The 13955-nt window shown below is 42.6% G+C and overlaps 1 protein-coding gene and 1 long non-coding RNA gene across 14 annotated transcripts in view; one reads left to right on the forward strand and one right to left on the reverse strand.

The window, feature by feature from the left end:
* Positions 1-13955, forward strand: part of spri (sprint) — a 57856-nt gene that overhangs the window by 25789 nt on the left and 18112 nt on the right. For 4 of the 12 annotated variants that reach the window (XM_069051106.1, XM_069051107.1, XM_069051099.1 and 1 more), the window contains exon 3: positions 6442-6466. The exons of 6 other annotated variants lie outside the window; for them this stretch is intronic. Coding sequence is in view for 3 of the 6 variants with exons in the window: in XM_069051099.1 (XP_068907200.1) it covers positions 6442-6466 (25 nt within the window). In the remaining 3 variants the exon portion in view is untranslated. Of the gene's footprint in view, positions 1-6441; positions 6467-12437; positions 12547-13955 lie in introns of those variants that run through there. 2 more of the 12 variants (XM_069051096.1, XM_069051105.1) reach the window with 2 other exon arrangements.
* Positions 8658-12440, reverse strand: LOC138133266 (uncharacterized). Of its 2 annotated transcripts, none has more exons than XR_011160299.1 (5): positions 12055-12440; positions 11752-11948; positions 11606-11692; positions 11287-11547; positions 8658-10960 (listed from the first exon to the last, which is right to left on the reverse strand). It is a non-coding gene; the product is annotated as an uncharacterized lncRNA (long non-coding RNA). The 2 variants fall into 2 exon arrangements; XR_011160298.1 differs by having other exon boundaries at positions 8658-11109.

Consider the following 13955-nt stretch of genomic DNA (forward strand, 5'->3'; position numbering starts at 1 on the left):
GACTGTGTTTAAGATAAGGAAATTGTCGGAGTGGCGTTTTATTTACGATATTATAAAGCCCGGATTATATTTCATTTGCGGCGGTCGGGGCCCTCGAGGGCTGTTCCCGTTCTCGGAATGGACAGAGTTTAAATAAGACATTAGAGGGATCCGGCTCGGATGAGTTTCACCAAATTGCGATATTAAATTAACGCGACCGGTCGTCAGTGATAATAATTCGCGCACCGAAAACTCATTCTACCGAAGAGATGATGAATCACCAGAAGACGGTGGCGTAGGTGGCGGCGTAAACTATCGCCAAATCGGTCGGCGCGACCTTGCCACCGATTTTGGTCGGAGTTTGCGGAGTTCCCGTGAAAAATGGGAGTCGATCTAATTAAAGTCGGAAAGTTAATGGAAGCGGTCGGGGAGCTTTTGTAGCCGATGCGTAATAAATTCGATCTTGTCCTGGACGACTCCCATCTCTTCCGATAAATGACAAAGAACAAATCGTCTATAAAAGTAGAATTTAATTTGGACTCCTGGCCAAGAATCCAATTAGAGATCCGAGTCCGTCAAATGCATTCCTCGTTAGTTAAAAAACTGCCCTCGTTCGATTCAATAACGCGCCCCTAGATATAGATTAGCCGGCTCTTTTCGACCCCAATTTGTGCCGACTGTCCGGTCTGGTCCCTCTTCTCTTCGCACCGATAATGCGAAATTACGACCCCTTCCACCTTTCACCGGTACTTATTAATTACAAATGTGTCGCACCCTGATGCGTTGAAATGTGAAAAAAATGTGGGGAAAATATGACCTTGAAAAATAATTGGACCTGGTGCAGGTAACTGAGTATGTAGACGCATTCGTATCTAAAACGTTTTTTTTATTTACGCAAACTTTCTGACTTTTATCGGATTATTATCGAAATATTCAACAATGAATCGACTTGTTCACTGTTGACCTTCAAAAATAAACACCTCACAAAATATCGCAATAAATACTTTGCAAAATATCACAATGTTCTAAATCAGGAAAGGTTTTTGAATGTCGATATCAGAGTTTTAATCAACGGATTTATTTTGTTCAGGCCGCAATATACAGGGTGTTAGGTAAATGGCGTGCCAAACTTTAACCGTGAGCTACTGGCTTCATGTAGAACTCAGAAAAAATATTTAAAAAATTCTGTCAAAAAATAAATTGACATTTAATTTTTGAGGTAAATTTTTTTTTAACTGCTTTTAGTCTTCTACGTTGTCCCACAACCTCGTAGGTAAAATTTCGGCATATTTTGAAATACACCATGTATATCATGTTTTATAAAACGTCTCTGGAACGTGGGAGCGAACATTTTTTCTTTGACCACGAACCATTTGTTTTTATTATTTTGATCAATGAACAGACGAAGTTTGTTGCGGGTCACTTGATGTTGGTTGTTTGTATTTTTTACTTCGATGATGATCTCGAAGCCCCTGGTATGTAGGCAACCAAGTAATCACATCAATTTGCCTTTAGTGCGGTATAGTATTGTAGGTGGGAAATTTTACAAGTAAGAACGATACGAGCAACACGCACAATATAACCCTGCATTTATTAAATTAAGCTCGCACGTACCCCTCGCCGGAATTACCCGGAATTAGTTTTCATACATCCTGGATCTTGTTAGGCGTAATGAGCGGGTAGCATTGTCGGAGGCCCCACATCCCGGCCACTTTAAAAAGGAAAAATATGATCTTCCAGATCGTCGGACGGGAATCCGACAACGTCTGGGGAAAAGTTTCGTCCTTAACGAGGCGAAATAATGCGACCGAGTGAATTTGCGAAACTTTTATCAATAGTGTGCCCGTCTCGCTTTTTCTCCCTCCTCGGATCGTGCAACTCTTTATTAATCAGAAACAAAAGATTTTTCGGGGACACGTCCACTTCATTAGGGGGCGCACGATGCCCAATTAGCCTTACACGGTCCAGGCCCCGCAGATAAACCACTTACGACGTCAGCAAAGCGGGGGCGAACACGACCGGAGCAAATGGAAATGCAACCGGACAAAAAGAAACCTAACCGGCTGTGATTTTTAATTAGTTTTAGACGCTCGGTTTCGTTCGAGGGTGGGAATTATGAAAGGATTCGAGGAAAAGGTATGCTAAATAGGTTCGCCTCTCTAAGGGTTGTTTGTAATCCTTTTACCGCGCCGAGATTTATTGTTATTGCATCTGAGCTTTTACACGGTGCGGCTTTAAGATACCCGAGCACAGTTTAATTTAGATAATAAGGGGGCATCGAAGGGGGATGATCAAAGGCGCATCGGCGAAACGTTGTGATTAAGATCGCTTTCTTAATTATTTCGATAATTGCGTGACGACAGGACCGGAGCCCGGAGCTTTCGCGACAGGACGACACGCTTTACGAAATTACCCGACGAAGTTTCTACCTCGTGCAATTGTTTATTTTGCGGCGGCGGCCCTCGTCCGCTAATCCTTTTAATAATTAAAACAATTAGGCAGAACAATAAAGACGGTCGTAACGTGGGGTCGGAAGGATATTCGTAATTTCATTCCGCATCGTGCGCGATATTAAACATATTTTTCGAGCCCCCGGTGCTCTTCGCTCAATTGTCAAAGCGGTATTAGTCCTTGTCAGGAGAGTTTTCCTGGATGCGTTTAAACCGCACCGTCCAATAAAAACGGCTTTGCTGTTTGGATAAGTTTTATAACTTCATCAAAAAGTGTTGTGCAGTTTCGTACAGGAATTTCGATTGCTTTGACAAATTCGGGGGAGTCTGGAGGGTACGATTTAATTAAAGCGGATTTTTGCCCGATTTTTCCGCGTAGGAATTTGCAACAATTCGTTCCGGTAACGTCGGACTTTAATTATCGTTCCCGGACCCTTGGCCGCCGCCGCCGTTAAAAAGGAGATCCGACATCGATCCCTTATCGGCAACAAGATGGATTCGTCGTTATCGGGGCCTCGAATAAACATCAACATGTCCCGCGTTTGAGAAATGTTTGTAGTTTATCATGTTTGCGTCCTTATCTCGTCTTGAAGGGCCCAAACGCCGTCCCCCGGGGGTTACCTACGGGCTAAATTATGAGCAAACTCCCGGACAGATGTAAACTTGTGTTTTAAGAAGTGCGCGGGTGCGCCACCGGTGATTTATTTTTATTGGGATTTATATGATGGCGGAGGGATGTTTTGTTCACCTGTTAGGAAGATTGGCCGGGGTGGGGTTAAAAGTTCAAGACGGATTGGTTCTGAAATATTAAATAAACTCGGCGAGGCTTAATCGAATTTGTGCGGGGAAAAAATTCAACGAAATAAATCAGAAGTTGGAAAGTCGTGACAAATTTTCGAAGAACTCCGAAGCTTATCCGACTCGAAGAAAAATAATCGAATTCGCTTCTCGGTAGTGTTTTTATTTTTCGCTTCCTGAAAAAAATGAAGTCATCTACCAAGAATAAAAATAGAAGAAGAAGAAACAAAACTTCATCTGCAGAGAGTAGATCGAGAAGAAGGAAACAATTGAAGAGAAAAGAATATGTAATTATGCTGAGAGAAATAAAAGAAAAATAAAACGCAAATTCACTCTTTTTACTTTTTTAAACAATCCAAAAAGATCCAGAAGAAATTGCCAGAAAGAAAGAAGAATGTAAAAAAAGATAAATTCATTCATGACATTTTTAAAACAGTTGCCTTTGGTAACGTTCCAAGTCCTGTTTGAAGAGAAACCACAAAAAATAAATTAAGACACAAAAAAAAATCGGGATGAGAATAAAAAAATAAGGAGTCCCTCAGCTAGAGAAGATTCAGAAAGAATAATGAAAAGAGGAGAAGCAATTGGGAAGATATCATGTTAAGAAGAAATAAATGAAAATAATGTGTAAGAAGAGAAGAAAATAAATTTCTGCATTGTATGGACCACGAGAAAATCGAAGAAGGAAACAATTGAACAGAAAGGGAAACGGAAAGGGAAGAGATATGCAATTATGCTGAGAGAAATAAAGGAAAAATAGAACGCAAATTCACTCTCTTTTTATTTTGTCATTTTTGAAACAATCCAAAAACATCCAGAAGAAATTGCCATAAAGAAAGAAGAATGTAAAAAAAGACAAATTCATTTATGACATTGGTTTTATTTTTAAAACAGTTGCCTTTGGTAACTTTCCAAGGGCCCAATATCAAGCCATGGTGGCAAATAGGCGGTGCAGCGCAAATGTGTAGCTATCTTTGTCCTACACATTAATTACCAATATGCGTCATCTTTCTCTTTTACGACGTTACCATGACAACCACAAGTGCGACCGTCGCAAGTCAACTTGAAATCAGGCCCACAGTCCTTTTTTAAGAGGAACCATAAAAAATAAATTAAGACAAAAAAAAATCGGGATGAGAATAAAAAAAATAAGGAGTCCCTCAGCTAGAGAAGATTCGGAAAAAATAATGAAAAGAGGAAAAGCAACTCGGAAGGTAATCATGTTAAAGAAGAAATAAATAAAAATAATGTATAAGAAGAGAAGAAAATATATGTCTGCATTGTATGGACCACGAGAAAATCGTGGGAAGGGGTGAGTGTTGTTTTAAAATTGTCGGGGATTCCAGACTTTAGAATTATTTTGTTGACGTCCAGTTTTCAGCTTTCACAATTGTACGCCACAACCCCGACGATAAAATAAAATAGGGGTGGAAAATGCGCTTCACGTACTGGACATTTGTGTCTAACGGGGGCTAATTACGTCGAGTCATTTCGGCGTTTTATAAAACTTTGAATAACAATACAAAGAGGCATCGTGACATAATTACCCTCATATTAAGAGGGACAATACTTCACATCCCCCTATAAAATAACAGTCCCGAGAGTAATTCGTGAAATTTTTCATTTTTTAACCCCCGCGTAAAACCCGATCGATGAAAAGGGTTGCGCATTTTGCAATTTTTCCGTTTGTTGCACCCCCTCGTCCCAACAATAACATCGCACGAAAGCAGCGAAAATGAAAACTGAGCTCGCGCTCGAAATCCTCCAACAAAAACGTCCGGATCGGTTCTTCGCCGCCGTCACAAAGAGCATTGTCGGATTGCGCCCCGGGTGTCTAAACCGCCACCCCTTTCGCGGTCTGACCGCAGAATCCGAGGCCCCGAGCAATCAACCCCTGACTCCTTGGCGGTCCTCCCGTTCCGCATCAAAACGCGAAAGCTGCGTTGGCGTTATGAATATTCATTCGCATCTTCTTCGTGTCGGTTTCCAGCAGGCAACCGGCGATGCAACGCGGCGTGTCGTGTCGCATAGCCGGCCGCCTCCGCCGGAAACGGCATCTGCACCAGAACACCAGCTGATTTGAATGCGCGTTCTGGTGCCGCTACAATGGCCCTTAATTCCGTCGATTGCCAGTTTTCAACTGTTCAAACCCAATTAGAGGCCATTGTCGTCAAGCGCAAGTGAAGTCATTAGTTTTTCATCTGGTTGTACTTGGCATTAGCGTGTGGGTTAAGTGCACCCGCAGCTGTGACAATTTTCGCCTTTTACACTCCATCCCATTTGCAGAAAGAGTTCGGGGGTGCGAGGGTCCCATCACCCAGTCGGACCGGTCCTCCTCCACCGACTGCATTACGGGGGCGCCGTAAATTAATTAAAGGAGTAATTGATTAATTAAACAGCTCCAGTAAACATCCTTTATTAATACGAACATGATATATTCTGCAGACGCCCTTGGCGTTATTACATTACACAGGGTGTTAGCATTCTGGTGGATAACTCGCCGCCCCCCAGACATGAATTTTAATCCGCCGCGTGGACCGTGGACACGTTATAAATTATTTTCTCGATCCCCTGAATAAATGTAGGAAATAGAGGCGAAGATATTTGAATAGGCGCGATTGAATCGAGGCGGCAGCGGCGGCGGCGAACTAGAAATCAATGAGTTATTGTCGGACCGAACAAGCGACTGTGTCCCCCTCACGGCACACTATTATCTGATAGCGCGACAAGGTCAAAGCACCGACGGCTCTATCATAAGTGTCAACGTAAAAAATGATACTTTTCGCCTTTAAAACTTTTTATTATGCAAAAGAGCGTCGAATAAAAGAAAAGGGCGGAGCGAACCACCGGGGCGGTCCCCCTCTCCCGTTTTCGTAATTGCGAAAAAAGCGCCCTTTACCACCTGTCTTCGGGAGGACGAGAAGGGCACTCGCGAGTAAATCAGATTAACGGGAATTCGAGTTGACGCTGATTGCCTTTATGAGCGGGAACATAAACGCGTTTGTTTGTTGAACGGAGTCGTTATCCGAGGCGAAATGTGGACTAGATGAGGTCTTCTTTAACAGTTTTGTTAATCGAGCGAGCCAGACACTTGTTGGGCACATGCAGGAGGTCGCGTCCAAGTCCGGTGGAGCAAATTTGCTACTCCTCGGAGTGTCTCGTTGCCGCCTCGCGCACGACTACTCAATTAACGTCAGTATTTTGTTTGTTGCAGGTAAGTCACCGCCGAACAAGTCCACGTAAGTAGATGTTTTATTTACGGGGACGAGACGCCGGAGTTGCACTTAAAGTTGCTGCCAAGACCGTGTTTACTGTTGCCAAATAGTCTCTGTAAATTTTAATGCAGACGAAATGATCCGGCGATCCTCCCGAAATAACTCCCGCGACGTCAAATGTAAATAAGACCCTCCCAATTACGACCCCGGATTAATTCGGTCTGAAAAATCCGTTCGGGACGATCAATTCCGACTGCGGCTAATTAATTCGTCGATCGATCGAGGGTCGCAGATAAAAGGACCTAAGGGGACGGTGCGGAATCAATCGGGGGCGTCAATTAGTCCCGAGCCGGATAAGCATCGCCCGGACAAAAAAAATAGGTGTCCGCCGAAAAAACGCAAACGAACGACGACAATCCGATTCGGATCGGGGCGGCGACGGCGGATTTTCGCCCCCGCGTAATTGAATCCGTCCGAGGGGCGGCTCTTACGGATCCGTCCCCCTATCGATCTCGGATATGATTACAATTAATTAAACGGAAACGGAGAAGGTGTCGTCGAGTTAAAATTGCCCGTCTGCCGTTATGTTTTATTCCACCCTTGTGTGATGAAGGGTTCGCTCGGGGGGCGGCGCGCGTCTGGTTTTGGCCGTTTCATGTTTATTTATGCGAATTTGCATGGAAGTTTGCTTTGACTCTCTTTCATTTACTCCACCACGTACAATGTTTGCGTTGCGGAAGTCTAACCGACGCGATTTTTTTTTCAGTACATTTTTGCAAATTCGAAAATTTTACGAAAACTTTCCTCGCGCCTCGACAAATCCAAAAAAAGAGTGTGTGCCGCACGGGCACGACAGGACTGAAAACTTCTATGGCATACATTTTATAAAACATGATATACAGGGTGTATTTTTAAAATGTGCCGAAATTTTACCTACGAGGCTGTAGGACAACGTGGAAAACTAAAAGCAATTTAAAAAAATTGTAGCTCAAAAAATAAATGTCATTTTATTTTTTCACATGATAGTATGTACTTGGAGAAATCAGGAGCAAGGTATAAATAATTAATATTGACTGTTTCTCTCTCGCTCCGCTAAACTGGACTCCTGAGATTTTAGCTTGCTGCGAACGGCTTTTTAGCGTGTTGCGGACGATCTTAGCGTGTTGCGAACGATTTTAGCGTGTCGCATGAAACTAATTCACTGGCCGGGAATAAAATGTATGTGTTTTCACTTCTATAAAACAATAATAATGATCGTAGCGGATGTGGGACGGGGAGGCAGAACAAAAACCTAAAATCCGGGCACAAAAAAATATGTTATACAAATAATAATAATCTTGTCCGACAGGATGCAGACAGTTTAGTAGCGTCGTCTGGTTGGGACCTGTCCTGCCACCACCAGACCGTTGCACCACCGCCGGCTCCTGCTATCGGGCATGTTTGTTTCCTGCTGTCAGTTCCGGACTTGATTTTGATCATCAATTAGCCGTGCATAATTCGCGTTATCACCGGTGGGCCAGGTTGTACAATTACACATGGAATCGTACACTATCGGCACTGGGCACGCGCTCGTCTGTTAACCGGACCGGCTCCTGCTGCGTGCTCTCTCCTGCTATGCCGGTTTCTGCAGTTCAGTTCTTAGATTGGTTAAGAGTTTAGATGTCGCTCTCTTCACAAAATAATGGTGCCAGAAAAATGCTGTCAGCGACATCTATTAGTCTGGCACGAGTTAAAAATGTAAGCAACAAGGCTACCTTCTTAGATTGGTTCAGGGTTAAGATTTCGCGCCATTTACAGCACGGTTTCACCACTTTCAATTTTAATAAAACGTTGTTCACGTTCAGTTGACAATTTCAATGTCAATAATTATTTTCGGCTCTGTAATTATGTTTTGTAAATAGTGGCATGCAGCTAACCAACATAATGCGATTTAGCAATGCTCAATCCAATGTGAACAGTGTTACTACATGTTACTATTTACAACAAAACAGAACGAAAAAATTAAATTATTCGACCTTGAAATTGTAAACTCAACGTGAACAACATTTATGTACTTTTTGTGAATGGACGCCCCAAATTGTGCTAATTTGTCAAATTTGAAGACGAATGTCAAAAACTGACAAAAAAAAGCAAAGCAAATTCCGAAAGACCTACACAAAAAGGCGCTTAAATCAGACTGGCAAAAACATTATGCAGTGCTAAAAAATAAAACATGTCAAAAACAGTTTTTATTTATTTTTTACAAAGGAAGCTTTGGTCCTTTACGGGATTTGCCGTATTTCACAAAGGCCAACTTGGTCAACGGATCAAGGTCTTTGTACCGAAGATCAGTGCCTTTTAAAATATTGTTAACCTTACTAACATAAAAATACAGTACAAAATTTAATATGATTCTTAAAAGGATCTCGGTGTTCGAGACGGAATGCTCCGCACAAAAAAGATTTGTAAAAATTGGCGAATTGATATCAACCTTATCTAACAAACGTTTTTTTATATTGTATGTTGTTATTATATGTGGCAACGCAGAAAAAAAAAGTCTTGTTGTCCAATCTACAGCCTGTGACAACTCAACACTGGGACGCACCAGAGCATGTGGAGCATACTCTCTTACCCGAATCAGCATATGTTCTGGCAAGTCTTCTTCCGTTTCCAAATTAACTTGACAGGATTGGCACGCAGGCAATTTTTTTCTCAATTTTTTGCCAATCACACCAGACACGTATGCTGTTGCCAAATCCATATTATCTTCGGCGGGAAGTTGGACAGTCTCTTCAGGGGGATAAACTGGAGCCAACACCAAAGGAGTCTCCGTGATGGCAACTTGAGTGTTCAAAAAACTTTTCAAATTGTCCAAATACGAAAGTGACCCATCATCTTCACAATTGGCTCCAATGGCACGGGGAGAGACCAAATTGTTCACCAGCAGTGCCTTAGTGGTGTGGGCAAATGAAGTTGGAGTGGGTTTTGCATTTGCTCCAGCATAGCCCCTTACACAGGAAAAGAAATTTTCCAAGGGATCCTGATTGAAGGCCCTTGGAGTTAGGAATTTAAAGCCGATGCCCCTAACTTTTCGCCACAAATAAATAAAACTCTGGAGAGTGAAAATCCAGTTCTTCAGAGATGGCGTCCTTACGGGTTTGGTGGAACCTGGAGCGGTAAAATACATCGACTTCAATGTCACAATGGATGACTCCCAAAAAGGAATATGGTTTGTGGCATCAGTCACTGCACTACGCAACGTTTTCCCGTCTTGACTCCTAAGCTGACTTCCATTCACGCTGTCAAATAGTTGATCAAAAAACAGCAAAAGGTCACTCGTGTCGGAGGCTGCCGGGTCTAGATAAAATTGCGAACTGGGCTGCAACTCCTGGCTGATTAATGCCCTGGCCTTTATTGCGCTCGCAACTTTATGACTGAAAACTTGCGTACAATGTCGCACACTCATTTTCTTTATTTTCTCAGGCAGGATATGTTCATCTGTCAGCTTTACAAACTGGCTGTACAGACCCAATTTTTGATCAACACGGTAAGCGTCTACGACGTGTTGCCATGATGCAATTTTCTCCCTCCCATTCTGCGTAAAGGAAAGGTCCTTGGTAAGGAGGGCATTCCGAATACCCTTCATTAAATGAGGGTAATCATAAAGATGGATCACTTCATCACCATCAATAGTGTATCCGTGATACCTATTCTCAACGCCCCTGCGCAGACACTCGGCATTGGTATCATGCAGTAAGGCATTAACTGCTGCCACATTCGTCGCCCCCTGATCGCACACAGACGCAACCACATTCAAGCCTGTTTTCCTGACATTGCGCACAACTTCTTTAATCATGCGAACCAGATCGCCTTTAGATACCGTCCCCTCCGTGTAACAATAGCATGTGGGTTGCTTCCATTTTCTGTACACTCCCTTTATCATAAACACCAGTGCGTGATCTGCGAATGCAGGGCGTTTATGGGCACCACCGAAATCCACAAAACCTTTTATAGAATCCGACTTTTGGTCATATTCGAGTCCAGTTGATAGTGCAATTTCGTCAAACATCAGTACACAATTGCGTTGAAGGGGTTTCATCTTGTCCACTGAATATTTTAATTGTTGAAACACTGCTTCATTGATTCCACAAGAAAAAGGCAAATTGTTCAGCAGGTTCTGCAGGGTTTTTTGCGCTGGGAGAGCAAATATCCTGCGTAAATATTTATATGCCTTCCCGCTTTGTTTCATTAATGATAATGAAAAAACTTTGTCGTCCATAGTGAACCGTCGGCCTTTAGGTTTTTTCGGCTGGTTCTCTAATTGGCTTACTATGAAGTTCAACGTTGTCTCATTTAACTCTTGCATTTGCTCTAACATTGCAGGGTGTTTTTTAAGTGTTTTCAGAGTTTGCTGTAACTTGGATCTCCCTTTCTTGACACGCCTTACTGTATTGCGAACAGATTTCAACTTTTTAATGAGATCTTTTTCTCTCAGACTAATGGCTCCTGTCCTACCACCATGTGTTGAAGACTCCATAGCTAGGAAATATATAGCAATCAGGCATATCATACCATTACACATTAAAAAAACAATGGCAGGACCTATGTAATATGATTTCATCAATGCATGTAATATGTGAGGACTGTAATATTTGAAGACTAATTGCATAATGGATGTGAATCCATCCCTAGAAGGAAGGCAATTGTTACTAAATTTAAAAAACAGAACAATACGCATTTGCTATACTGCCACCAAGCCAGTTATAATCCATAATGCATCATATACATATGCCCAAGCCACCATTCCTCATAACACATAACACTTCTATGTTACAATAAAACAACCGATTTACATGCAAATTTACCTAAATGTGGGGAAGATGAAGTGGCTCGTTCTGCAGTAGAAATGTTCTCTGATGAGATTTCGGCAATATTGCTTGTCGATGGCATTATTTCCATTTCATCCACAGAAATGTCTGAAGTAGATGTTGAAGCACGTGAGTAATCAACAGATATAAGTCTTCTTTTGGATTTCCCATAAACTTTTTGAACAGCTGTTCGGGCAATTTTCCATTCTGGACTCTCAGTGGCTACAGATGAGGTCTGGGGAATATTTTGAAGAGCCACTATAAAAGTAATTACATGTTAAATAATGTTTACTATAGTTGGAGAATTATTAAATACCTCTCAATTTCTCTGGAGTGATTGGGTATGCAGCTGGAGTCTCAGGATATCTAAAGCAAGTCTCCTTTGTCGAGGGCAAATCAAATCCTACAAATTGATATGAAAATTAAAACCATTCTTAAACCTGTAATTAATTATGTAAATACCTATCAAATTGAGAGTCGGTAATGAGTATCTCTGCAACTTCTTATTATTTGATCCAGTAACAAAGCACATGTCATGGAAGTGTCTTGCACATACACGATAATATGCCACTGCATGTTCTGGTACTTCAATCAATTTTGGATTGTTTATTCGAGATACCCAAATTTGTCTCACCAGCTCATCAGATGGGATTGAGAACCTGCACAAAAGTTAAACATCACCAAAGCACATACCACAAGAACAATTTCTTATAACTAATAAGTATGAAATGTAAAGTAAATAACACAAAATTCAATGTTACGTACCTTGCAGTTTCTTTATCGGTACATCCAGGCACACAACACGGTCGGATGCGAGTGGTGGTCATCTTTTCATTAATCATAAGCAAAAAATCGAAAAATGAAAGTTTAACGCCAAACAAATGAAACAAACAGCACGCCAGTCCTTGGTGGTCTTACTCCAAATGACTCCAATACCAATATGGCAGCGGGCACTCGGGCAGCCGATGACATGTTCCGGTTCCTTGTCATTTCCTTGTTAAAGTCCCTAGAAACTATAGTTTCTAGGGACTTTAATTCCTTGTGTTATGGTGCCACCATCTAGTGGCATTCAATTTAATTAAAAGTTTGTGCCAGGACTATAGATGTCGCGGCAAACAGTGAAATCAAAGGATTTCATTGGAGATTCACGGCCCTGGTTCAGTTCGCGACTCGTAGGCGCACAGCACGCGTTCCCTCGTCGCCAGTTCTGTTTGTGACACGTTGTGTGATGTGAATGTGCTTGTCAATAGTAGCCAGGTACGCGTCGAAGCCGCCTCTCTGAGCTAATCCCTTCGAAATTTTGCGATCGGTGGTTGATGCGAGCTCTGGGTCCTGGCGGGGTTGGAAGACTTCGCCGTCGGGTTCGGGTCGGGTGATTTTTTCCGCGGTCGATTCGGCTCTATTGAAAATTGTTGCATCGACAAACAATTAAGGTTCGTTCACCTTGTTGTTCGTATTGTGTACGGAATTAGCTCAGAAGGAGGTTTTTCGTGGTCGGTGCGATACACCCACCGTCGAAAGAGTTTCGTCGAACCCGCACACTTTCCCACCACTTTTCCTGTCTGACGACGAAAGCGAAGGTAAAAAAATTTCGTGCAAAAAAAAAGTACGCAGGACACGGCCAAGCTGGAGTGTGGCGAGCAAGGACAAGTCGCTGATCGCGTTTTGATGCGATTTCGGTTATCCATCCGGGCGTTTTTTGGCCGCCGAAAGGGATTAAATCCCTAACGAGGACGAATGGACGATCCGAGCCTCATCAATCAACTCCAGATTTAGGGAGAATTTTCCGAATCCGAATCTGTTGCTGTCGGAAAATTAAAAATAGATTTTCGTCGGTGGCCGAAAAATTGTGGCACCGAAAAGATACATAAAATGGTGCAGTTTTGAGCTTCCAAGGCCATCAAGTCGCGGATCGAGACGGGAGGCCGAGCGGATCGATGGATCGAGGGCAGTTCAAGATTGATTTTGTTTTGGTTCGAAAGAATTCACACCAACGCGCCTCTTCGATCAATTTCCATAATGCATCTTTTTTTGGTCGATCCATCTCGTCCGATTTCACTTGTGGAAATTAGGAATTTCGAAGTGGGTTAATTACGCCACTCTTACTGTTCCGCCTTTGACACGGTTTAGAACAATAGGAAATTGAAAAGTTTTATTTGTGAATTCACACACAATTGCACAGCGGCGGCGACGGCGGCAGCTCGGGCAAAAGTGCGGTCGACCTTGGTTCGAATTTAAATATCACGGCTCGACATTCACGGTTTAAATGGAACGAGCGGCGTTCGGTAAAAGTATCGATGAAGAGAAGAAAAAATTCAATTGTGACGGTATGCGGAAGATAATAATCGTGCAGGGTGCCCCCGACAAATTCGATATATTCCCGAACGGTTCTCTTTGAAATTGAGCTTTGAGACTGCTGGAAGCTTCCCACCCATCATGTATATTTTATGCCCCGGGGGTTGTTTGATTTATTCGGTACTTCAAAAGATCCAATCATGCACCATCTTTCATGGTCCGTTAGGTTTGTTAACATGGCGTTATTTCTGTATCGGCTGGGACCCCGGAAGAGGGCCGCTTTCTAATTAAATCCTCCATGTCGCGCGGATTCGTAATAACAGGAAAAAGCATGTGAAGGTTCACACAGTCGGTGGTCGTTTGACATCGCA

The sequence above is a fragment of the Tenebrio molitor genome, chromosome 6 (genome assembly GCF_963966145.1).
Source record: "Tenebrio molitor chromosome 6, icTenMoli1.1, whole genome shotgun sequence".
In the NCBI taxonomy this organism is placed as follows: Eukaryota; Metazoa; Arthropoda; class Insecta; order Coleoptera; family Tenebrionidae; genus Tenebrio; species Tenebrio molitor.